Here is a 26,796-nt window from a genome sequence, read left to right as displayed (position 1 = left end):
TCAAGATGTTCCTTGTTTTCTAGTCTCCAAAAGCAGTACAGTTGAGTAGAAATTATAGAAATTTCTGTGATGATAGCACAGCGTTCTGCATCTCTGTAGTCTGACCTGGAGGCCACAGACACTTGGAACTATTGAGTATTTGAAGTATACCTAGCAAGTGAGAAACTGAATTTTTAGTTTAATTTTAGTGAATTTAGAGTAAAATAAACAGATGGGTAATGGCTACTAGAAGCAATAGACCCAAAGTCTAGAAGGTAGGGCTCTTAGTCACACAAGATGAATGACTTAGGCCAGTGTGCTGGCATGTAAACTATGGTTACATAACCACAGTTACTGCTTTCTGGGTTTGTAACTCGAGCTCCGGGGAGGTATATACAATGGGCCTTTTCGCAGCCTCAGTATTTTTAAATATGAGACATCAAGAAAACATTTATAAGAAGAGCTTTACTTTTTTAATGACTAAGATCTAAATAGATTGCTTTCAGAGAGATACCTCTTTGCAGCACAGATTATACTGAATATTGTTTGCAGATCTGAGTGGTTTTTATTTGCAGCTCAGAGAATTTAGTATCCCCAGTTTAACTTGATAACCAATATCTGACAAAATATTCTGTGGTTATAAAAATTTTTTTATGGCCTGAGCATGGGAAAATAGTAAAAAGTGATACCAAACACTCTTTTTACATTCTTACGGAGAACAAATCAAAAAAAAGCTCTCCTTTTTTAATGCATAACGTTGAAATTCAGTATTAGTGGTTCAGTTTCTGTCTGGGAAAAGAGGAACCAGTTCTTGAAAAGGTGACCATAAATATTTGAAAAGTAATGTAAGGGCTCTAGCTAGTAAATCGTTATTTCCCTCATGTTGTTGTCTTGGAACATTGAAGAGGTGTGTTTAAAAATTAGTTACATGCTCAAATAAATTTGGAAAATAGCAGCATGTTTTATCACCTTTGAATTGTCACAAGCTGCATTAGCAATCTGAAGGGCTGGAAGAAGTCCTGCAGTAGAGAAGTCTGTTTGACATTGTTTAACCCAGTGTTTCCCATGTGTTTAGCGTGGATATTTTCTTTTCATGTAATACCTATAAACATCTTGAAAAATGAAATTTGGGAAAAACTTTGCTAGGTTGTTTATTAGTTGATTCTTAGAATCTAAATGTTAGGAGGAATCTAATGGAAGTTACTCGTCTAATCTCTCATGGGATTTTGTCGTATCCTCGTGAACTAGTTATCTAGCATCTGCTTGAATACTCCTACAAAGCAGGGAATTTAATTCTCTTATAATTCTGATGGTTCCCAAAAGTTTTTCATTATGTAGCACTTGGATATTCTCTTCCATGGCTTCCAACCAGTAGTACTTCTCTGGAGAATGCAGACAAAATACCTGCAAGTAAAAACATAATAGGAATATGTCTTATTACTCTTGCTTTTCTTATTTTATTTCACAGGCACCTCTGTGGGCGTATATTGCTTGTGCATGTGGCCTTTTCATTTACCAGTCTTTGGATGCTATAGATGGGAAACAGGCAAGAAGAACCAATAGTAGTTCTCCTTTGGGGGAACTTTTTGATCATGGTTGTGATTCACTATCAACAGGTATTGTTGATTTTTTTAAAATTAATGATTAATAGTGATAAAAGGAATATGCTAAACAGTGTTAGAATAAATAATAAGTTCATGGTGTTAATATAGTTCTCAGAATAAGTAATTTTGTATTAACTTTTGGTATTTTTGAAAACAATGTAAATCTGGTTAATATTTATTCATTGTTTGGTGGTATTGGGAAATTTAGAAAATAATTTCTACTTGTTATTTTTAACCCTAAATATTATTGTTTTGGCACCTGTTGGTTTTAAAAATCTTAGGGCATAATTGTTATTAAAAATAAAATAAATTAAAGATGAGAATTCAGTGGTGGAAGACTAAGAAATTCATAGTCTTTATGTTGAAATGGATATTATGTAGATATTTAAAACTATGTGGTAGACTTGGAGTATAATGGTGATAATGGGCTCGGATAAAAAGACTAGCAAACAATACATTAAGGTGCTAGCAATAGATGAGTTATTGTAATTAGATTATATATGATATGTATTTGCACCATTTAAAAATAATATTTCAGGAGTTCCCGTCGTGGCGCAGTGGTTAACGAATCCGACTAGGAACCATGAGGTTGCGGGTTCGGTCCCTGCCCTTGCTCAGTGGGTTAACAATCCGGCGTTGCCGTGAGCTGTGGTGTAGGTTGCAGACGCGGCTCGGATCCCGCGTTGCTGTGGCTCTGGCGTAGGCCGGTGGCTACAGCTCCGATTCAGCCCCTAGCCTGGGAACCTCCATATGCCGAGGGAGCGGCCCAAGAAATAGCAACAACAACAACAACAACAACAAAAAGACAAAAGGAGGAAAAAAAAAAATAATAATAATATTTCAGTGCTTTTTTAGAGAGAAAAAAGAAAAGTAGAAATTAAATGACAGTTTCTAATTAGGCTTCCCTTCAGGAACTCCCCTGCTCTTGACTTCCCACCCTGCCACCACACACCCTGCTCCCCCCTCAAACCCACACAATTATTTTTATTTAGTTCTTCGGTTGGTTTCTTGTCATTTGGCATAGCATTTACAATATTTTAAAAGAAACAAACAAAACCCCTTTTGGTTTTAACCTTGTGAACTCAGATTCACAGAGGTAGGTGTATGTTAAAATTGTGTCAGTGTATCCTGACAGCAGCTTGCTTAGTAGAGGGGAAGGAACAGCTAAGCTCTTATAACTTCTAAGACTCAAGAAAAACTCAAAACTTCCACTGAATAAAGGATAGTCGGGCATCTCGAAAGACTTTTATATTTAATTGGGTGACAACAGAATAGCATGCCCTCTTTTTTATCTTAAGAGATGGTAATTTTTGTGCTGTAGTTTGAGTTGCTAACTTTTATAGGGAGTCCTTTTTAAAATGTGTATTACCCAAAATGAAATCTGCTAAATAAGAAAAGATAGCTTTCTAAAAAAGACAAAAAAAAAAAAAAAAAAAAAGGAGTTCCCGTCGTGGTGCAGTGGTTAACGAATCTGACTAGGAACCATGAGGTTGCAGGTTCGGTCCCTGCCCTTGCTCAGTGGGTTAACGATCCGGCGTTGCCGTGAGCTGTGGTGTAGGTTGCAGACGCGGCTCAGATCCCGCGTTGCTGTGGCTCTGGAGTAGGCCGGTGGCTGCAACTCCGATTCAACCCCTAGCCTGGGAACCTCCATATGCCGAGGGAGCAGCCCAAGAAATAGCAAAAAAAAAAAAAAAAAAGAAAAGAAAAGATAGCTTTCTGTCTAAAGCCAGTAGATCCCTTTGTGAATTATCTAGGCCTTTGTTTTTCTTCTTTTTTTCTTTCTACCTTGTAACTTTTTTTTTCTTTTTTGGCTGTACCCATGGCATGTGGAAGTTCCCCACGCCAAGGAATACATGCTGCAGCAGCAACCCAGGCCACTGCAGCGACAATGCCAGATCCTTAATCCACTGTCACAAGAGAACTCCTACTTTGTAATTTTTTACTACTCATTAGTACTCTACCCCTGAGTTGGGAGAATACAGTTATACCTCAAAGATATTGTAGGTTTGGTTCCAGACCACCGCAACAAATCGAACATTGAAATGAAGCAAGACACATTTTTTGGTTTCCCAGTATATATAAAAGCTACATCTACACTCAACTTTAGTCTCTTAATTGTGTCTCAAAAAACAATGTACATACTTCAAAAAAAACTTTATTGGAATTCCCTGGTGGCTCAGCAGGTTAAAGATCTGACGTTTTCACTGCTGTGTCTCAGGTTACTCCTGTGGTACGAGTTCAGTCCCTGGTCATGTGAGCAGCCCAAAAAACCCCACTTTATTGCTAAAAAACACTATCATCTGAGCCTTCAGCAGGTCGTAATCTTTTTGCGGTAGTAACATCAGTCATCACTGATCAGACATCACCATGGCAAATATAATGAAAAAAAGTGTAAAATATTTCAAAAATTACCAAAATGTGACACTGAGATACAAAGTGAACAAATGCTGTGGGGGAAAAAATGACACTGATAGGCTTGCTCAATGCAGAGTTGCCACAAACTTTTAATTGGTAAAAAGCACAATATCTAGAAGCACAGTGTCTGTGAAGTGCAATAAAATGAGGTATGCCTGTAGTCAAAAAAAAGCTCAAGTATTTTAGTTGCTTTTACTTTTCTAGTAAGTGGTGTAGTGAGAGAAGAGATTGAAATTTCAAGGTAAAATGATGATGTAAAGAGAAACTGTATCCTACTTTCCTGTTGGCATAGGTAACTGAGAGAAGTTCGTACATTGATGGCATATCTTCTTTTTGCTTCATCTAAAATCATTTCCAGCTCAGTTAATATCTGTTATTTGTTATTTTAACTGTTATTTTTCAGTCTGCATTGTGATCTTTCTTTTTGCAGTTTTTGTGGTTCTTGGAACATGTATTGCAGTGCAACTGGGGACAAACCCTGATTGGATGTTTTTTTGTTGCTTTGCTGGGACATTCATGTTCTATTGTGCACACTGGCAAACCTATGTTTCTGGAACATTGCGATTTGGAATGTAAGTAGCATTTCACGGTGATTTTCTTTTCTCTTTCAAATTTGAGGAATGTTGCTCCTAGGTATTTAACTATTGGAAGTTGATCAAATCATGACTAAATAAAAGATGTTTAAAACCTTCATTATTTTAGTTTTATGTAATGGTCTCTATCATGTGTCCTTCTGTCACACTTCTTGAAAGGAAGTATTAGAACCTCTCAACCAATATTTTAAAGTAACATGTAAAACTAGCCCCTTCACTCACATCCAGTGTATTTTCTCAGACAAATTCATTTTTCTTTGTCCCCACTATTATTCACCTTAAGTCTCTGTTTTATTTTGACATAGGATAGTTTCTGAAAGCAAAGAGCAACTCTCATCTCTAAAATAATCACAGTTTAATTAGATTTTCTTTTTTTCACATTATTTTATTTCTGAATCTGTAAATACCTAAGCTCTTGATAATTCATTGGATATGAGCACACCATGTAGATTTTTATTACTGCAACAAAATGCCCAAATTTTAAAAAATAAAATAGAAACTTTTTAAACTCCAAAGGAAAAGTTCCTACCTGGTGACCAGTACTTTTCCATAAATATTAATGAGTAAACCAGTTTTGGAACAAGGTTAAGGATGGAATTCACCAACTGCTGTTTAATTAAGTATCACAGATCCTATTTACACTGATCAAATTAGTCTTTGATTTTTTTCATGGTGTAGTGTTTTTTGTTTTGGGGGTTTTTTTTGTCTTTCTGTCTTTTCTAGGGCTGCACCTGCAGCATATGGAGGTTCCCAGGCTAGGGTTCCAATTGGAGCTGTAGCCTCCGGCCTACACCAGAGCCACAGCAATGCAGGATCCGAGCCGCGTCTGCGACCTACACCACAGCTCACGGCAACGCCAGATCCTTAACCCACTGAGCAAGGCCAGGGATCGAACCTGCAACCTCATGGTTCCTAGTTGGATTCATTAACCACTGAGTCACGACGGGAACTCCCATGGTGTAGTATTAAGAGGAAAAGAACTTGAGAAAAGATTCTGAATACTTCATGAAATTTCAAAATAAAAATCTGATGGCAAATGATAGGAGAACATCTTAACCTAGTCTCTAATTAAGATGAAGCATTAATGGATTTTTAAATTTTAGAGCACTAATAAATTTAGTTTTCACCAGAATGAATAGAAATTTAGCTGTTCACTACAAGTTCATGTCAGGTGATTTTTGTTAAACCCATATTTAAATAGAATTTGAGATGTTCTTAAGACAGTAAGTGAATAATTGTTAAAATTTTAGATGTTAACGAAAAGATGTGTCTCAGAATAATTTCAAAATCAAGAGACTTAGAGAATGTGTTTAAGGCATGTCTTGAGATGATAGCCTTATTTTAAGTGACAGTAGTGAACATGAGTGTCCAATTGAAAGCTGTATGCCTGTGCATTCACCAACAGTTTATAAAATGATCTATGCTCAGAAAATATTGAAGATACCTGATGTTATAAAAAAGCAGTTATCAAAAATATATGTAGTTTTTTTGTCTCAGTATTGTTTTCATAGCCTTTATATTATGTCAGTAATGTTTTCATAGTCTTTTTCTGTATTAGGTAAAACCACAAAATGTAATAGAATTTTAAGACCACTTGGTTTGCTCTAATTCAGTTTTAATTGTTAGGGATCTCAATGTTTTCAAAGATAGCAGAATTTATAGTATCCGGATTTCACATACTCTGTGTTTCATTGGTTATTATCTCATAGTTAACTTTCAGGTCCTTATTTTGATGGCTTACTTGTCATCTAGACTTGATTTATTTTCTTTCTCTTTCAAGTAAAGCAGCACCAACCGTATAGTGTGGGAACTGAAGGAAGGAAAGAAAATGAACCATGGAAGCAGGGGAAGTTAAATAGACAGTGTTTTTAAGAGTGACTCGCTATCACAGCTTTCTATTTGCAGTCTTAAAATTTCCCTTGTGTTTTCCTTTGATGGAATATGTGCTTGGAAAACTGCAAGCACTTCGTATATTGTTAGATCATAAGATGCCTCTAGGGGTGTGGCAGAAGATAAGGCTGGAGAAGATCCAGAAAATCTATGTCCTGCCAAGAACTGTGGGCTTTTATCCTGAATCTCTGGGGATCCTTTGCATGACTAAAGCAGGGAAATGACAAAAGTACCTTCTGGAAAGATCAATCTGGCAACATTTTGGAGGGTGAATTGGAGTGGGCTGTGACAGAAGTAAGGAGAGCCCTTAGGTGGCATAAGCAGAATTCACATGAGGAACGATGAAATCTGAACAAGCACAGTGATGGTGCTACTAGAGAGAAAGGCATAGGTTGGAGAGAGACTTAAGAGTTCACAAGTACAGGACATAGTCTTTCTGTGGATATGGAGAGTAAATGAAAGAGCAGAGACTAGAATGACTCCCATTTCCCTGATTTGGGTGGTTGGATGAAAGATGGAGAAAGGCCCTGCAGGGAGAGGGACCTGTTTGAAGGACAGTTTTATCTAGAACATGTATGGGAGGGCTTTTAGACATGCATATAGAATGAGAGTAGCAGAAAACATTAAAAAAAAGAGCAAGTCTAGAAAGAAGCTCATGAAAGTTATTGAACAGCCAGAGGAGGAGGAGGCATTCCAGAATGAAAAGCCAGAAGGAGGATGAATTTCTAAAGAGAACAATGCTAAATGCTGCCAAGACTCCAAATGAGGACAGAAAATTGTACATTGAATTTGGCAGTGCGAGGCCATCAGAGTAGTAATGATGTAGAAGCCAGACTGTAGGGGATGGAAGTGAATGGAATAAACAAGCGCACAATGAGTGCAGGTTACTTACAAAATGTATGGTTGTGATGGGAAGAAGCGAGGCATCAGAGGAGAGAACATGGACTCAGAGGAAGGAGGGTTTTGTGTTTTTAATGGGAAAGTTTTGAGCATACAGAAGAAACTGATTTAGAAAAGAGATTGAAGATAATCTGGGGAAAGGGGCGTGGGGGATGATTTTTGGAGCTTAGACTGCTGAGAACGCAGGACCCAGAGGAGTATCAAGCAGGAGGGACCAGATAGGAGGACACTCTGCCCCTGAGAATGTAGTGCTTCCTTATACTGGTGTGAGAAAGAAACTAGAAATATTGAGGCCAGTTTGAATTTAATATCTCACTTTAAATATTTGTATTAAGAGATTGGTTTTGTTTGGGAAAATTGCAGTTTTCTGAAATCTTGCGTTTACATTAAAGCAAGACTGAACTTATTTTTAAGATTAAAAGCAGGCTACAGCACTAACAGATACGTGGCAGGTGCTTTACATTCGAAGAGATATTTATCAAAATACCAAGGTAATAGAAGCATAGGGAATAATATAGCTATTCCTAAAGTAGTCTTAGAAATACCATTTTAGAGTTCACATATTTTTTCTAGAGCAGATATAATAGGCAGATTATAATAGCTTAAATATTGAAGTCAAGTTTATACATGTGGAAGAGAAAGTCCAAATTTTATTTTACTTGATTAGGAAAGGCCAGTTCTCAAATATAATTTGAGAAAAGGAATTTTTAAAAATCACTTGCTTTTTCTTCCTCCTTAGGGGAAAGTGAAAGCAGCCTTAAGTACTTTAGACATTTTATTTAAAATATTTTATTTAAAATATTTTTATTTTAATTGTTTTCATATTTATACACAAGAGAAAAAAAATCATGAGGTATATATAAAATAAATCCAGGTTGTTCTATGTTCAATAACCTTATAAAGTAGTAAGTTTACAGATAAGGAATTTTATTTATTTTCATTAGTGTCCTAATGTCACTGTTCTTAGTTTTTAAACCTGCTCATGGTATCTTGAACAAAAATAGCCATAGTAATTTAATCCATCCATAAATTAAATAATTTTCATTCACAGTCAAGTATTACGAGAAAACCAGTGTGATTTGGGTGCATCTCCCACGAACACGTGAGTGCTATATCTTCCAGCACTTCGCTCAAAGCTGTCTTGCACAGAGAATATCAGTGCCTGTCACATCTAGACAGACCTCTCTCCTGACAGTGCTTCTGGACTGAGCAAGTAGAGATCTGATGGGAAGGAGTGCTGCTCATTGGGACCCTTCCAGACCCAGCTTAGACCTTTAGAATTTTTGCTAGTCTGGATAGGAAAAACTGAGGAGGAATATGGGCTTAGAGGGATTGGGTTAGAGGAAGAAGAGAAGAACTATGAGTTGAAGCTCATTTGCAGACATTTGTGAAATATTCTTTTAAATGTTTTGAATTCTATTAAATGGAAAAGTTTGCCTTCCTTAAGGCCTAAACTCCTCTATATCTAGATATTTTAAATATGTAACTTGTAGATAGATGTATGTATAGAATCATTTTTCTAAATTAAATGCTAGAAACCCTGAACAGTCTTTAATATATGCAAAACATGGGCCTGGAAAACAATCTTACACACTGACAGGTAGAACTCTTAAATTACTATTTCGAAAAAAAATGCTGTTGTCTTTTCAGGAGAGAAAAAAAGAAAGACATTATAACAGATTGAACTCAGGCCAGTATGTCTTGCCTCAGGTATTATCTGCAAATTATCATATCTGTATATCAGCATGGGCAAGGCCCACAACTTCTGTGGGCCATATTTCCCAACTTGTAAAATAAGAGTTTTGGGTTACATGATAGCTAAGATTCCTTCTGTGAGTCTACTACTTGTAAAGATTTCTAGTGCGCTTATTGTTTATCATTACAGCAGGCAGAGTATTTATCTTCACTTTGTGACATTTTTCTATTTATGTGTCTAGGGTTTCACATTTACACTAGCTAAAAACCCTGCCACCAACATTTATTCCTATGTAAGTAAATAACTACTGACTTTTTCTGTAGTTCAGTGAAAAAGTTAATGAGCTATGTAGTCAACTGACAAATCTAGTTCATCCTTTTATCCAAATAATCTCTAAAGAATAAGTATTTAAAGACTGTTGTCTGTTAATATATAATCCACTTTTATGTGGATTAGGAATTAGGAGATTTCCTACATATATAAAAGATAAACAGCAAGGTCCTACTGTATAGCACAGGGAGCTATATTCAACGGAATCACTTTGCTGTACACCAGAAACTAACACAATATTGTAAATCAACTATACTTCACTTAAAAAAAAAAGAACTAGGAAATTTCTTATTCAGTGCCCGTATAGGATCTTCCTGTCTTTAAATGTTTAATAAGATTTATCACATGAATTATTAAATACCAGAGATTTTCCTTTTAGTTTCTAGTTTCCCTAATTTTTTTTTTCTTCAGCAGTGATCATTCATTTGGACTCTGCCCATTTAAATTTTATCAAATTAATAAATGTAGAACCTAGATTGTAGTTTGGTCTCACAGATCATCAGGTAAAATCATAAATCATTACCATTCTTCAGTTTTTAATTTTCATTGTGTAGTTTTGTTTTTGTTGTGGTTTTTTTTGTTGTTCATTTGTTTTTTCTTTTTAAGGCTGCTCCTGTGGTTTATGGAAGTTCCCGGGCTAGAGGCCTAATTGGAGCTGCAGCTGAGGCCTGTAGCACAGCCACATCAACACCAGATCTGAGCCACTCCTGTGACCTACGCTGCACCTTGCCGCAACACTGGATACTTAACCTACTGAGGACACCAGGGATCGAACCCGCATCCTCACAGACGTCGGGTCCTTAACTCTGACGGGAACTCCTCATTGTGTAGTTTTTATTTGAGGCCTATTTTTTTTTTTTTTTTTTTGTCTTTTGTCTTTTTAGGGCCCCACATGCGGCACATGGAGGTTCCCAAGCTAGGGCTCGAATTGAAGCGATAGCCGCCAGCCTACACCACAGCCACAGCAACAGGGAATCCGAGCCCTGTCTGCGACCTACACCACATCTCACGGCAACACCAGACCCTTAACCCACTGAGCAAGGCCGAAGATCGAACCTGCGTCCCCATGAGCACCAGTCGGACTCGTCAACCAATGAGCCATGACGGGAACTCTAAGCCTATTTTATGCTGCTACTCTTTTTTTTGTCACCGTCTGTGTTTTGAAACTTATTTAGTGGTTGAATTGGATATTTTACTTATTTTTACCACTAATAAACTAATCCCATATAGCAGAGAGTTATAATGCTGGTGGGGAATTAAGGAAAGAGAAAGGAAAAAGAATTAGGATTCTGGACTAGAGATTATCAGGATAAGGAGATGGCCAATTTGATTTTTACTCTAGTCATATTGAAAGAAGTCACACTTTCACTTTCTCACTCGCCCTTTTCACATCTATGTAGTCATCTATGCTGTCATCTGAGACACCAGAGGTAGGAGTGTGATGAGATGTGGGGCAGGGAAGGGGTGTGAGATGATTAGTGATTTTTCAGACACATAGATAATTATACACCGGGGTTTGGGGGAAGTGTTCCTATCCACAAGGAGGTCTGGATAGGTTCTGGCACTGAAGGGGACCTATGTCACAGACAGTGTAATCACAAGCAGCATTCACTGTTCCTAGGTAATTGAGAATTGACTGTTTTGGGTTCCAGTTGTTTCAACTGCCTATTATTAAGTCATTTGTTCCGCATATAACAGTTTCCGTTTTTAAACTTTTGTATTATTTTTATTTGGTTAAGAAATATACCTGTATGCATAAGGATAGTAATAGAACTGTATACATTGTGTTGTTGAATCTTTAGATGTCTTTATAAGGAAAATGCTACATTTTAAATATGTTTTTTTGCTACCTGATTTAGTAGGGCTCTTTAGCAAAAGCTCTGAGTAAAGTTATTTTGAAATGTTTGTTTCCTTATGCATAGATTCGATGTTACAGAGTCCCAGATCATAATTATAATATGCCAGCTTCTCACAGGAACCCTGGGACCTTGGTTCTGGAACTTCACGGTAACCGCTAGAATATTCATGCTGTCCAATAAACAGTGGCGTGAACTCAATAAAGACAGCACCTTTGTCATGCACAGAGTAATTAAAAAACAAAAATTCGAAAGTCTTTCTGATGATATTTCACAGAGAAACAGATTATTAGACAATGAATAATTTTAATGTATAATAGGGCAATAAAAATCCACCCTATTAAACAAAATTTTTTGAAATACAGTATTATTACTGGTGATTTGATGTTAAAAAAACAGCCCTCTCTCCCATTTACCTACTATACCCCGTATCCTTTTTGCTGTATAATATTTTTAATACAATTACCTTTCCACCATTAAAAGGAGGTTTTTTTGGTATTTATATTTTGAAAACAATAAAGCAGCAGAGTTTTCCTTAGGTAGGTAAGTTGAAAGGACTCTTTATAGTAAGGTAGGAAAGATTCTGTTAATTCTGGTAATATTTTTTAGAAACCTGGTACTAGTTCTTGTGCTTCTATGAAATGATCTTGATTTTTTTTAAAAATTTAGTGCTAGAAGCTATTCTCACTTCTGTTTGTTTTGTGTGCTGTTTTCCTCTCTCAGTTGTGCTTTTAAAACTAAGTATTCTTGGCATTTCATGTCACTATAGCCATTCTTTGAATACCCTCCTTTTTCCATTTTGCTTTAGTAAATACCTATTTCCTTAATGCTGAGAGTAATATATCTTTTTTCTCTCATTAGAATTATAATTTTGACCTTATGACTTTTAAAAGTTCAGAAAGATTTATTAGGAAATGGTTTCCCAGTAGAATAGTCCAGAATCCCTCACACTTTAGTATGAAAACGTTTATTTACAAGAAAAATAGATTCTCTTTATTTTTCAGTTCGGGGGTGTTGGGGAACTGTTCACATGAACACCTGACCCATCATTCCAGCACTGCAAAGCTACCCGTACCCCCCAAATGCTTCAGTAATATGAGGGAAATAGTCTCTGATAGCAGCTTTCTTTCCGAAAGGTATCTTGCATCCTTGTCAATGCAGTCACTCAGTGGTTGCAGTGATGGCTTTGGGGACAAATCAACATTGAGGATATCCTACATCATTTTTTTTTTCAAATAACCTCGGAATATAGTGTATACTTAGAAGTACTATAGGCATGTTTTAGGAGCAAAACTAAAGCCATTTTCAATTGACTCTATGATGTATTGGCATCATTATTTGTGTGATTTCCTCCTGGAATAGAATAATGTGCATAGTCCAGGATGTCATTCTTTAGCACTCTTATATCCTTAATCTGTTGCTGGTACTTTCTCCAAAGACCTGAAGCTTTATGCTCACTGCATTTATAAAATTCGATAGTTCATTTATTATTAATATTAATTATACTAACCAAGGTTTTTTACCCACCAATGTTCTTGATGAAATTAATAGGATATTGACTATTTCATTAACCTTCATCTTTTCTGTCTGTGTTAACAAAGTATCCTCTATTTACAGAGCCCTTCCTATTAAAATTTTTCTAGAACTGATGTACTTTAATTTTAACACAATGAAAATGTTTTTGGAAATACATTTTTTTTCCTCCAGATATAGTGTCTTCACTTTTATCAGTTGCTAACTTGCAGAGATTTTTCCTTTGCTTTTAAAATATGTGTTGCTTTAACTGATTTGATCATTGAAGTGAAATTGTCAGATGTGCTTTCTTTTTTCTTTACAAAGCTCAGAGGAAAATACAAACTTCAGAAAGAGTTGTTTTTTCTCATTTCTTCCCAAAGTATTTTTTAATTTATTAGCATCTAAACTTTCTGTATTAGCTATTTATTGCCTATTGTATGCTGCCACTTTAGGAAAAACTGTTCAAATATAAGAAACTTCATCTTGAAATGTATGGACATCTTAGTGATAACAAATTAAAAAACATATGACAAATGTCTGTCTTAGTTGATTAGTAGGCTAAAAATTTTAGCCTACTAAATTTTAGCACTGAGTAGGAACAACATTCTAATTTCTTTCAAGGCTCTGCCACTTATCATTTCTCTCTGCTTAGAAAAGTCACTTACCCTGTCTAAATTTCTTCATCTATGCAGTAGTGATATTTCCTACCGCCTAAAATAGTTGTGAAGATTAAAAGAGTAAAGCATGTTATGTGCTAGTTGCAGTGCTTGTCATATAAGTATTTATTATCGTTATTATGTTTAAGACCTGTTAGTAACTTCTAATAACTTCCAGATTTCTTCCAAAATTGATTGTGCTAGTTTGAGGGGAAGACATGATCCCTTTATTTAGTTAGCTCCAAGGTTATCACTGAATGAGGTGAGAGGACTCTTCTAATTCTTCTTTTTCCAAAGGTGGGAGGACAGGATGCCCCTTAAATTTGGGACCTAAACTTGACTTCCTCTTAGAGGACTTATTTTTTTCTACCCTTTGCCTACTTTTCTCTTATTCAGAATCACTGGATGGGTGATTGTTTTGTTTCAGTCTTCTCAGATAATCTAAAGATCCATATAGTCACTCGGGGTAGATAATACTGTTTTAAATAATTAAGCTTATCTCAAAAAATAGACGCTTAGACTTTCTCTGTATGTAACCCTTGACTTTAAAATACTCAATAGTTATCACTTAGCTGCATGGCTAATGTTATTTAACATTAAGCTTGTCATCCCCAGTTTGCCCCTTATCAAGGATAGAAAGTAAAATATTGGAAGGCAGTATGTTGAATTTCTAGGTCAGTCCTCATTCCAGTCTGCCAATACTTCACCCACCCATGGTACTTCTGGTAAAGTATATGATTATATATAAGTTCCCTAGAACATCAGATCCATTTACAAATAATTGTGACTCTGTAGTTAAAGCAGTCCAGTCCTTGACTAGGATTCTAGCCACCTTCAATGACTTTGTAAACAAAATGCTGCTTTTTAAATAACTTACAAGTCAGACTGTACAAATCAGAATTACTATGACAGTATGAATTGAGGTCTAGCATATATTTTGTGATAACCAATGTAGTAGCCAACCCCTTAAAGTACAACAAAATTATGTTTACTAATTATGTTCACGAATTTTAACCAAAAAAACTGTGTTTATTGGCGTTCCCTGGGGGCATATTGGTTAAGGTCTGGCCTTGTCACTGCTGTGGCTCAGTTTTGTTCCCTGGCCCAGGAACTTGTGCATGCCGCAGGCATGGCCAAATGTATATATATTTATATATATATATATATTTATATTTACTGTATATATGTATTTACAAATTAACTTCATGTGTATCTTTGAAATGCATGTGTCCTATATAGAAGAAAACTAAATTAAATTGTCTTATTTCTGATATTAGAAGGAAAAGACACATGAAAAATGCTAGGAAATTACGATTAACATGTTTATCAACCCCCACAGGATGTCAGTTAAATAAATCCCTTCTCATCCCTCAGTTAATACTGATTCTTGTTGGAATTCAGACCAAATGCATTTGTTAGGAATCTCTCTGAACACTAAGAAATAAAAATGAAACATTTGAAATGGAAATTTTCTTTAGAGTTAGCTAGCTTAGATGGTTTGGAGTTTTTACACCCTTTTTCACTTTTAAAAGCTGTACTTCTTATGTAGTAACATCCTGACCAGGAAGCTTTCTGAGTTGCCCTTCCCTGGTGATGGAGCTCCCTAGGCTTCTCCCTCCAACTAGGAAGATTCTGTTTCCTGTTCAGAAGTTAAAATTGCTCATATTTATTTAGGACACCTTTGTGTCTTTACCTCTCAATGAATAGACAGGATGTTGTAAGTTAGTGATGGGCCCAAGGAGTTAGTTATGAGTGCTGGAGGTTATTTTGACTGTGGACTGCCGCACTTACAGCCTCCCCATCAGAAACATGGGAGAGCTTAATTTCCACCACTGGTTTGCTTTTTTCCATTTTTCTTCTGTGAGAGCCATCAGAATGCTGTTTGTTGCTGGCTTGCTATAGTAATTTAAGTGTGTTCTGACCAGAGTACTTGTGGATTATCCACAGTAATCGGGATCGTTCTTTTTGTCCTTTGGCAATCTATACTAAAATAAAGAAGAAAGAAGAAATTATTTAAGCAATACCAGTCAAGATATTTCAATAGTTTCATGGTTACAGAAAATTGTTTATCATCATCTGGTTTTCCCCCTGAAACCTTTAGGATGTGGAAATCTAATGATAGAGATATGAAATTTGCTTTCCCGTGTCTTTTTAAAAAAATCACTCTGGTGTCTTAGGTGGTTTTCGACCACATAGCTCTTGTTCCTTGAAGGGCTTATTTTTGGTATAGTTGCGGACATTGATTTTTTGTTTGTTTGTTTGCTTTTGTTTTTGAGAAGTAGTTCCAACAGTTGAGAATATTGTCACCCATGTTATTATTTTGAAAATAATAAGGATAAGCAAGGGACCACAGAATGCCAAATTCCTGCCTTTATATAGTGTTCTGCCTCCAGACAAGTATGTCTTTCCTGCATAGCCAAAAAAGAGTAAGATGAACCCCCTCCTCATATGTTAGAGTAAATTCAGCCCATCCTCAGAGACTTCTTAGAGGAAGGGTGGAAAAATGGACTGTCCCATAACCACTTCTCTGCTGAACAGAATCATGAACTCTTGCTCGCTGTTAATCATTTCTCCCACCTCTCCCTCTTAGCTTGCTTAGTTTCCGCCTGTGTGGATGGCCTCGCACTGCACCCTTTTTCATTGACAGTCGCCATTAGAGCCACATGTCCAGGAGTGGGGATAGACAGTTCTCATGACTCAGAGTAGGAGGGCTTTATTCTGGAGTACAGAATGTTCCTCCAAATCAGATAATCACACAAGAAAAAATATTCTTAACTAATTAAAACTGGTAAGTAAGTTTTCCCTGACTATCCCTCTTAACATGAAGGCACTGTTGATCTAAATACAACGATAATATCTGAATGGTTTAGAAAAATTCTGTCTTCCAAAATTTCCAAACAGGCTAATCCATAAATCTTTCCCGAGGAGTCCCAATTTGGGGCTTTGTAAAGATTTTTCGTATTTCCTATTCTCTTTTACATTCATCCAAGGTACAAAGATTAATTGCATGAGGTTCCCTCCATTTTTATTTTGTAATTCTATACTTCTGGCCCTTCCCCTCCCAGAAGGCTACTTCATATATCCAGCAAAATGTTGTAAGATGTCTGCCCTCCTCCACCCAAGACAGAGTCGATCATCTTTGACACCTGCTTAGTCTCCTGAGTCTGCTACTGAGTAATTCCCCTTATTGGCAACACCACTCACCAGGTCAGCTCTATAGATTCTTTTTAGCCTGATTCAGTCCATTTTTTTTCCAATAAATGTGTTATATCAAAATAACTACATCACTATATGTTTGTAGCTTAATGCGCTTCTGTTTTAAAAACATTCTTGAGCAAAGATCAGTTTTTTAGTTGTGAGAGACTAGTTTCAATCTAGTTACTTACGAGCATGAGAGCTTACATAGCTTAAGCTCACATTATAGATTGTCTGCTTGAAGTATCAGTTTTAGAAATGGGGGCTTTATTCTGCTCTGGGAGTAGAACCCCTTTGCTATTGTTGCTATCAATTTTCTTAGACTGATTTTTTTTTTCAGTTTACCTTCGTAATAGATAAGTTACTCACCTTGTTTAAATACTAACATTATGAAAAAGGTATGCAGTGAACAGTCTCCTCATCCTCATCTCCCAGCTGTTCAGTTCCCACGCTGTCCTCTCCAGTAGGTACCCACCGTTCTTAGTTTGTAATGTATCCTTCCAGAAATTTGTTATGTAATTATTGGCAAATATTAAAGTGGAGTATTATTTTTCTTTTTTTTTTACACAAAAAGTGGCATATACACATTCTGCAACATCTTTTTCACCTAATATAACTTTGATATTTTTCCATAGCACATAGAGAGCTGCCCAACTCCTTTTTAAAGCTACCCAATTGTCCATTGTATGGAAGTACCGTAATTTCTAGAACTACTCCCTCATTGAGGGATATTTTAAAAATTCTGTTACTATAAGTGATGTAATGAATAACCCTGTACAGACACTTTGTGCAGGCACATCTGTAGGCTAAATCATCACAGTTACAAGGCATTTCAGATCCAGTAATCTGAGAACGACAATCTCAAAATTTTATAAAGTGCTATCTTGCAGAGGGAAAGGAACACCCGTTTATGCTTTGCTCCTCAGTCTTTTTGCCCATATTCTTTTTTCAGACTCTCAGACTTCTAATTTCTACTGCCCTTTTTTGTACCAGGTTTGTCTTTTCTTGACTCTTAAGATTTTTAGCAACCTCAAAGCTAATTCTTGGCTGCTTTCAGTATCTTCTTTCCAGATGTCTTAGGGTAGTAGACCTGATAAGCAGAAGAATTTGATTGAGAATTGGGTGGATTTTTTTTTTCCACACCCATGCTGTGGAAGGTGTTAAATGAATATATCTAAAAGGGCAGTAAGTTTTGCAAGTTATTGGTGATATATGTTACTTTAGGAAAAGCTTACCATTTCTTCCATTTGATACTACAAAGCACTTATTTCAAGATCTCATAGTGCACAGTGCAGTCCTCTGGCACTCACAGTTTAATACATGCACACATTTTTTTTTTCTTTTTTTTTTTTTTCTTTTTTTTTTTTTTTTTTTTGGTGAGAAAGGTTAAGCTACAGTTTCAGCCCAATTTCAATTAAATCAGAAATTTCCTTTAGAAAGGAGGGGTTTTTATTGCTCTGTGAAATTCAAATTAAATTATAAAAGGCTCTGGATTTTATTTGATTTTGCTCATAACAAATTTTTGACACCTCCTTTTCCCCTTTCCTCAGTATTTGAGATTTTTTTCTATTGTGCATGATAGAGGAATGCTGCTAAGCTTGCAAGTAATTAACTTGAAATTGTTTTGAGTAATTCTGCTTTTTTTGGCTTTTTGTACCTAATCAGAATTGATGTGACTGAAGTGCAAATCTTCATAATAATCATGCATTTGCTGGCAGTGATTGGAGGACCACCTTTTTGGCAATCTATGGTAACTCTTCACATTGTATAACCCATGTGATGCATGTTGTCTTCAGCTTGTGTTTTTCTAATATAGGATAATCTAGTTAAAGGGTGATGTGTAAAATTATTTTACTCTTTCTGAAAATGAAAAGTCACAGCAATGGTAGGACACAAACATCTCTTTAGGGCACAGTGAATTTTGCTACTTGGGGTTAATGTGGTATTCAGTAGTAGGTCCATTTGGGGGCTCTTTTTGAAGGCTATCAGAATTATTATTTGTCATCCTTTTTTTACAGTTGAAGAACCAGTGGGTAGTGTATCAAGTTAACCAATGACAAGATTAAATCAGATTTTTTATTCTCTTTCTGAACTACATGGGTCTACAAGTTTTCTCTCTCATATGCTTAAAGCTGAATAACAAATTTTGATAGTACATTAACTCTGGCCCCAGAACAGAATAAATGCTTCTTGAAATCAATGTCATAGTATTGTTTCAACAAGCCAGGACCTTGGTTTTCAACCTGACCTGAAATATAGTCACCCTACAAATATAAATTCTTTTCTGAAAGAGGGAATATAGTATGTATAATACAGGGGCCAAGAACCACAGGCTCAGGAACCAGACTGCCAGAGTTTGGGCCTGGCCTCACTGCCTACTATGTGAACTTCATCTGTTATCCAACCCTCTCTGGCTTAGTTTTCTCCTCAGTAAAATGAGGAAAATAATACCTGTCTTAGAAGGTGATTATGTGGATTAAATGAATATGTGTAAAGCATTCAGAATAGTGCCTATCAAATCATAAGCCCTCAATAAAAGCTGTTGCTGTTCTTACAGTTGGAATGTTTATTACTGCTTAACGAACACAGTTTTTAAAAATCAGATTCATTCTAAGGTATAATGGAAATTTACTGAGCAAAACTTTGCCCTTACCTAATTCGCTTTATATTGGTGAATCAGATACTTGAGGAAGTGTAATTAACACTCCTCCCTAAGTATTTATTACCAGAAATTGTTTAATGCCTTTTTTGGTGCGTAGGGTTGTGAGGAGGGAGGAAATAAAGGAATAGAAATAATCCATAGTCAACCAGGAAAATTCCAAAACTGTTTATGCATGTACATAATATTATTAAAATCATTTTTTCCTGCACATTAGTCTCAAAAGCCAAAACAATCTCTAGTGCAGTCTGAGATGCATAGATAGGTATCTGTGTATCTCTGTACATCTCAGATTTCACTAAAAAGTATTACTACTTTCGCTCCCCTGTAGGTTAAATAATTAACATTTTTTAAATAATTATAAAACTACTAAATAGTTAATGGTTTTAAACAATTTAGCTGTGGAGGAAAGAAAAGATTTTCTTTTCCTGAAACTAGATTATAAAGTCTAAAGCCTACCTCCCACTTAAATTTTTTGTATCGCTTAACTATATTAATTATTATTTTCATAGGCTTCACGTTTCATACCAAAATCTCTTCCCCCCCAAAAATTATTTTATATATCTCACACACATATAAATTACCTGTAATGTTTCAGCACATCGATAACAAAGAAAAAAAAGTAGAATTTCTCGTTTGATCATCCCCAAACAAGTCAGCATCAGGTGTGTTTACCTAACTATCCTTATCAATATAGGAATACATAAAGCATTGTTGTCAGTGTAGTTATGTATTCATGTAGGTTATACACAAACCCTTATTTTTTTAGATGGTGTCTGGCTTTTTTGCTTCAGGTAAACTTGCCACTTTTTTATTAGGATTTATACACATAATCTGCACACATACATCACAGATGTAATTTTTTTTCTTTTAAAAATATAAAGAATTTTGTTCTATCTTTACCGATAATTAAGATAATATAATCACTTTTTTATTATATGTTTAGAAAAGTAATCTGAGAAATTCTCAGATCCAAGACTGAAAAGGAGGTTCCAGACCCAGCAATCCAGTGCCAGGATTAGTGAGGTTAGGTTGCAGCAGGGAAACAGATTCCCAGGCCCCTGTTTTATTATTAGCATCACTGGTTCCACTCTTAACCATCATTAAACTATAGGAAAGGACTTGACTTCTCTGGTAATATTTGGAGGCTTAGAGGAATAGTCTGTGTTCTTTGACCAGTTTCCAGTACAGATTCCTATAACTGACTTCAGACCGTTGTATTTCTTTTTTTTTTAACCCGGCCCTATGCACTCATGCTGAATATGCTGTTTTGAATCGCATTGTATTAGTTCAGGAAAGACTACTACATGCAGTGCTCCAATTTATTTGTATGCCAGAATGGAGAGAAGATATTTATTTAGGGCCCAGGTGTAAAATTTTTATCTCTTTTGAGATTGAGAACATAAAACGGAAATTGCTGGAGTTCTCACTATGGTGCGGTGAGTTCAGGATCCCACATTGTCTCTGCGGGCATTGTGGGTTCAATCCCTGGCTCAGCGCAGTGGGTTACAGATCCAGCAGTGCTGCAGCTGTGGCCTGGGAACTTCCAAGTGCTGAGGGCGTGGCCAAAAAAAAAAAAAAAATTACCTTCCAAATCCTTTTACTGATATTTAAGAAAGCAACTTTATGGTAAAAACAAAAATAGTGCAGATGTCTTCATAAAGCTGATTTTAAAAAACCAACTATTTTGCAAAGGTAAGTGAGGTTCCTGGGCCAAGGATCAAACCTGCACCACAGCAGTGACCCAAGGCACTCCAGTGATAACGCTGGATCCTTAACCCACTGCATCATAAGAGAAACTCCTCTCATTGCCTTACTTATTTTCTTTTTTCCTTCAAAGAGATGGTTTTTTACCTAAAGGTTATAGTTTTTGGTTGGTTTTGGTTGGTTTGGGGGTGGGTGTGTGTGTGGTTCATGGTGGGGGTTTTCCCCCCATTTTTTAATTTTTTATTTTTATTTATCTATTTATTTATTTATTTTTGCTTTTTAGGGCCGCACTAGTGGCACGTGGAGGTTCCAGGCCAGGGGTCGAAATGGAGCTACAGCTGCTGGCCACAGCCACAGCAACACCAGATCTGAGCTGCGTCTACAACCTATACCACAGCTCACAGCAATGCTGGATTCTTAACCCACTGAGCGAGGCCAGGGATTGAACGTGCAACCTCATGGTTCTTAGTCGAATTTGTTTCTACTGTGCCACGACGGGAACTCCCTCCCCATCTTTTTAAAGTAAGAAATTATTTTCATGTATAACGGTTAGTGCATGGTTTACACATTGCAAGCAACAAGACATTTTTTGTGTGTGTATTGCTTCCCCAAAAGAATATATCCTTTTGGGGATGTCTTGGAACTATCTTCTATCGTATATAATATCACTCTTTAAAAAAAGCATATAATCACTTTGGAAGGGATTCACATGTAATCCCCTCATGGTTACTTTTATCACGACATTTGATTCTTTTAAAAGTAGTAGTTGATTAAAGGTGTGTTAAATCAAGAGACATGTTCATTTATTTATTTTTATCTTTTTAAGGCCACACCTGTGGCATATGGAAGTTCCCAGGCTAGGGGTCTAATTGGAGCTGCAGCTGCCAGCCTACACCACAGCCACTGCAACACCAGATCCAAGCCGCATCTCTGACCTACGTGGAAGCTCTGGGCAACACTGGATCCTTAACCCACTGAAAGGGGCTAGGGATTGAACCTGCATCCTTATGGATGCTAGTTTGGTTTGTTACCTCTGAGCCACAATGGGAACTCCATAGGTATAATTTATATCTCACTCTTAAACTGAAAGACTTAAGAAGTGCCATTATATTCAAGTAATTCAGACATTACAAGTAGGCATTCCTGCATTATTTGGAAGGAAGTATCTAATCTCAAAATTATACTTTTTATTCCTGCTGAAACTTACAAAGCCTGTAAGAACTTTTTATTATGCTCATAGGAAAACTAGTCTTAACAGTGTAGAAAATGATACTGTGCATTAATCTAAACAATTGAACCAAAACCTGTGTCCATTTTAATCTGATAAATCTGAGAATTTGTTTATCTCAAAAATGAACCACCTTAGATTGATATTATCTGACTGCATAATTGTATGGCATGAATCCAGAGGGTTTTACCCTACCTGTAGAGCAGACACCATGACCCGAGGGAGTTCTTACTCTTCCCAGTCCCAAAGGCTACGGATACTGAGTCTGCTTGACATAAAGGCGTTTTCAGTACAGCTTTCTGGCTGTTTCTGTGGAGTAGAAGGCACTTTGATCATCTCAGATAACTTGCAGGAGGATGAGGATAGAAAGAGAAAGATAGGGAAAAACAGAATGTGCGCATCTTCCTTGATCTTGAGTGTGAGATGAAAATGGCAACACTTGTAGTACTTTTTATAGGTGTTCAGTTGGTGCTGATTTTTAAGGGACCACCTGGTGAAACTTGGGATTCCTCTGACTTCAGCTTTCCCCATATGTTGTGTCAGATTTTCTTATAGCTAACTTCCACTTCCTTTTTCCTTCTTCATGTGGAGGCAAGATATGTCTTCATAGTATCTCAAAAAAAAAAAAAAAGGTCATTCTCTGTAGAGTGATAGAAACAGAGAACGTCTTAACCTTCATTTGACAAGTTTATGTGGAGCACCTGCAATATCCATGGTCTAGAGAGGACATAAAATCAATTCAAACATAACCCTGCACTCAGGAGCTTTTGGTTTGGGGTATATAGCTATCAAGTGAAGAGGGCCCTAGAAGTGTTTATGACTCTTTGCTCCTGAGTCTGTAGCTTCCTTAGTTTGTGATCCAAGCCATTTAGTTATTTGACTGGCTTTTCTAATGTTGCTGTTTATTCTTTCTTTTTTCAAAGAACAGCAGTTTCCATGAGCCTAAAGCATTTTCACCAGATTTTAAATACAGGTGTGACACTGTTCAGTTCAGTTGTGGCACAGATTCCTACTGTACCAGAGTTGGCACTTACTTAGTTCCCTGGCCCTAAAATAGGCAGGCCCCTGTGATGGATTAACACTTTGCTTCTTTCAAAATCTGAGGGAGTGTAGTATTTCCTCCTTTGCCAGACAGGTCCTTTGTCTCTAGAGGGAAAAGGAAGCTAGCCAGAGTATTAAATTTCAACCAGGTGCATCAGATTTAGATTGTAATATCCTTCGTTTCCTGAACTAAAACAAAAAAAATTCTCTTGGAGTTCAAAGCAACCATGGCGTCGATTTTCTCCATTATGGAAAACAAGCTTTGGATTTGGGTTCTAGAATTTAGAGATCAGTTAGGGAAGGAAGGAGACCATTTAAGATGCTCCATAAAGTTTATTTAAGACTACAGTTTTCCAAGAGGTCACAGAGTTATATAAACTCAGTTCTTGAGAGTTTCAAAGAAATGGAGTATCTAAACATTAATTTCATATCAATTTTATTAGTTTTATACAGACAAAAAATAGGAAATTTCACATTGCTTGTTTGACCTAAAAAGCATAGGCAGATGACAGCCCTAAAAATCATACACTGCCCTAATTGAAATGTCTTTATTGAAAGAATTCATTGCCTATTAAACTATTATGGGCTTTTGGAATCTTATTCTTGGAGGCATTTGTTTTTATTAATAGACTATATCATTTTACTGTTGCTTTCTTTTCAATCCATATTGGACAAAATTGGCAACTTTAAAAAGGCTAAAAAAGAGAAGTGCAAAAGGAAGAAAATCTTAAATGATTTTTTTTTTTAATGGCGACACCCACAGCATATGAAAGTTCCCAGGCTGGGGACTGAATCCAAGCCACAGCCGCAGCCTGCACTGCAGCTGCAGCCATGCTGGATCCTTTAACCCACTGTGTCAGGCTGGGGATCGAACTCTCACCTCCTTAGTGACCCAAGCCACTGAAGTCAGATTCTTAATCTGCTGTGCCATAGTGGGAACTCCTTAAGTTATTTTTTAGATTTAGAATAAGTGTATTTCATTTCAAATGATGGATATTGTGCTTGTAGATTAGATACATGAGGAGTTCCCATTGTGGCTCAGCAGGTTAAGAACCCGATATGGTCTCTGTGAAGATGTGGGTTTGATCCCTGGCCTCCTTCAGTGGGTCAAGGATCTGGCATTGGCTGCAGTGTAGGTTGCAGATGTGACTTGGATCTGGGCGTTGCCATGGCTGTGGTATAGGCTGGGAGCTTCCACTCCAATTCCCCCCTTAGCCTGGGAACTTCCAAATGCCACATGCATAGCCCTAAAAAAAAAGAAAAGGATTAGATACGTGATCTTAATCCACTTAGCACCCCCTTACTTTAGGTAAATCAATTCATATTTTCAGTATACTATAAAAACTTATTATTTACTTCTTTTGGGAAGTAAGCTTATATGTTACAATTTTGGATACTCGGTTATAGAGCGGTATCTGCTTGGGTGTGCTTCATATGCTTCACACCCCCCACCTCCCTCTGAGTTTGCTCTCCTCCTATCAGAATCTCTTGACAGCAACATTGGAGGTGTTTTTACCATTTGAGATTACCAGAAGCTCCTTAAATACGAATGCCTTCTCAGTTGCTCTCTCCTGCTCCCTACTTTTACTAGCTGCCTATATCCTAACAGTTTGGAGTTGGGAACTCTTCTGAGTAGAACTTCTGTCTTTCATTTGCTAGTTTGCAGATATGTTAATCTTGTTGCAAATATTCTAGTGCTTTAATGTTTCATGCTTTCTCTCCCATAAACTTAGTAACAAAATACAGATTTAGAGGTAGAGTACAAAAAATGCACAAAGTAAAAGGCAAGTACACTCTTTTATGACAAGGCCAGAAGATAGCCTTGTTCACTGTGGCCATACTTCTGGGATGCATTAGGTGAGCTTTACTTAGTTATGACACAAATTCATAAAATTGGATCAGTTGGCTTTTTAAAAAAGTTGGTGTCAGAAGTTAGATTAATTTTCATATAGTACCACATCTCTTGAAGACTTGTTGTATTGCATATAATGGAAGGAATAGGGAGACTCCCATTAATTTAACTTAAACTACAAGGAGTGACTGTATCAGAATATGAATCAAATATTTTTTGTTTTCTTATTAATTTGTATAGATATTAATTGTTCTCTCTCTCTACCCATTAAAGATTCCAGTGCTGAATATTCAAATGAAAATTTTTCCTGCACTTTGTACTGTAGCAGGGACCATATTTTCCTGTACAAATTACTTCCGTGTAATCTTCACAGGTGGTGTTGGAAAAAATGGATCAACCATAGCAGTAAGTACGTCTTAAGATTTCCAGTGATTGTCTGTGCTAGGAGTTAGTTTTGTAGTTGCTTTTTCATTTGAATTGTTAATTAAAATCACTTGTTAATTGAGAGTTTCCACTTAAAGAAAAAAGTAGTATCTGAAACTTATGTTTTATTTACATGTGTATACATTTACATGCTTATATTTGCATATTTTTGTGCCTGCACACACACACACACACACAACACACACACACACTTTTATACACATAACATTTTTTTAAAAGTGTGACCTTTGTGAAATGAATCTGGTTTCTTAAGTCAAATCCCCAGTTTATTCCCGACCAATCCATGCTCCTGCTTTTCCTTAGCTGTTCTTGTGTTCAGTTATAAAACTATGGCCTTGTCAGATACCATGAGGTTCTTAGAAGCTGAAATTTCTCTCTCTTACAGCACTCAGATCCATACAGTATCTGATGGGTATAGAGTACCACTAACTCCTCATTTCTCTTTACTTTGTACAGGGAACAAGCGTCCTTTCTCCTTTTCTCCATATTGGATCAGTAATTACATTAGCTGCAATGATCTACAAGAAATCAGCAGTTCAGCTTTTTGAAAAGCACCCCTGTCTTTATATATTGACATTTGGTTTTGTATCTGCCAAAATCACCAATAAGCTTGTGGTAAGCACCAAAGTTTTGGTTTGTTTTGCTTTTCACTTTAATCATATTTTATTTTTATGGCCATAGTTTTCATTTCATAGCTTCCTAGGCAGTCCTAGAGTTTGCCCTCCTCCGGTCAAATATCTTAACATCAGTTGGGAGCTGTTTTTACTCTTTTTTTTTTTTTTTTTTTTTTTTTTTTTTGTCATTTCTTGGGCCGCTCCCATGGCATATGGAGGTTCCCAGGCTAGGGGTCCAATCGGAGCTGTAGCCACCAGCCTATGGCAGGACCACAGCAATGCAGGATCCGAGCTAAGTCTGCGACCCACACCACTGAGCAAGGCCAGGATCGAACCCACAACCTCATGGTTCCTAGTCGGATTCGTTAACCACTGCGCCACAAGGGAACTCCTGTTTTTACTCTTATGTGAAGCTACAGTTTGAGATTACCAGAAACTACTTGAACTTCTACAACTCTTCTTTCTATCCACAAAAATAGATTAATTATTTATTTATTTATTATAATTATTTATTAAATTACAATGTAATAATATGGATTAAATTATAATTTGTTTATTAATTAATAATTAACCAATAATTCATTTGGTTATTTAGTTTGCCTTCTTCACTCTCAATCTGTAC

The 26,796-nt window shown here is 36.5% G+C and overlaps 1 protein-coding gene across 8 annotated transcripts in view; it reads left to right on the top strand.

The window, feature by feature from the left end:
* The window catches only part of CEPT1 (choline/ethanolamine phosphotransferase 1), a 42,786-nt gene that overhangs the window by 13,923 nt on the left and 2,067 nt on the right, over window positions 1–26,796 (top strand). For 4 of the 8 annotated variants that reach the window (XM_005663567.3, XM_003125857.6, XM_005663566.3 and 1 more), the window contains exons 3-7: window positions 1,448–1,595; window positions 4,429–4,570; window positions 18,295–18,379; window positions 25,390–25,521; window positions 26,017–26,175. In XM_005663567.3, the coding sequence (XP_005663624.1) occupies window positions 1,448–1,595; window positions 4,429–4,570; window positions 18,295–18,379; window positions 25,390–25,521; window positions 26,017–26,175 (666 nt within the window). Of the gene's footprint in view, window positions 1–1,447; window positions 1,596–4,428; window positions 4,571–11,329; window positions 11,415–18,294; window positions 18,380–25,389; window positions 25,522–26,016; window positions 26,176–26,796 lie in introns of all 8 variants that reach the window. The other 4 variants (XM_021090044.1, XM_021090043.1, XM_013997268.2 and 1 more) reach the window with 2 other exon arrangements.

Source organism: Sus scrofa, chromosome 4, assembly GCF_000003025.6.
Source record: "Sus scrofa isolate TJ Tabasco breed Duroc chromosome 4, Sscrofa11.1, whole genome shotgun sequence".
Taxonomy (NCBI): domain Eukaryota; kingdom Metazoa; phylum Chordata; class Mammalia; order Artiodactyla; family Suidae; genus Sus; species Sus scrofa.
Note: the sequence above shows the minus strand (reverse complement) of the source record. Positions and strands in the feature narration are given on the sequence as shown.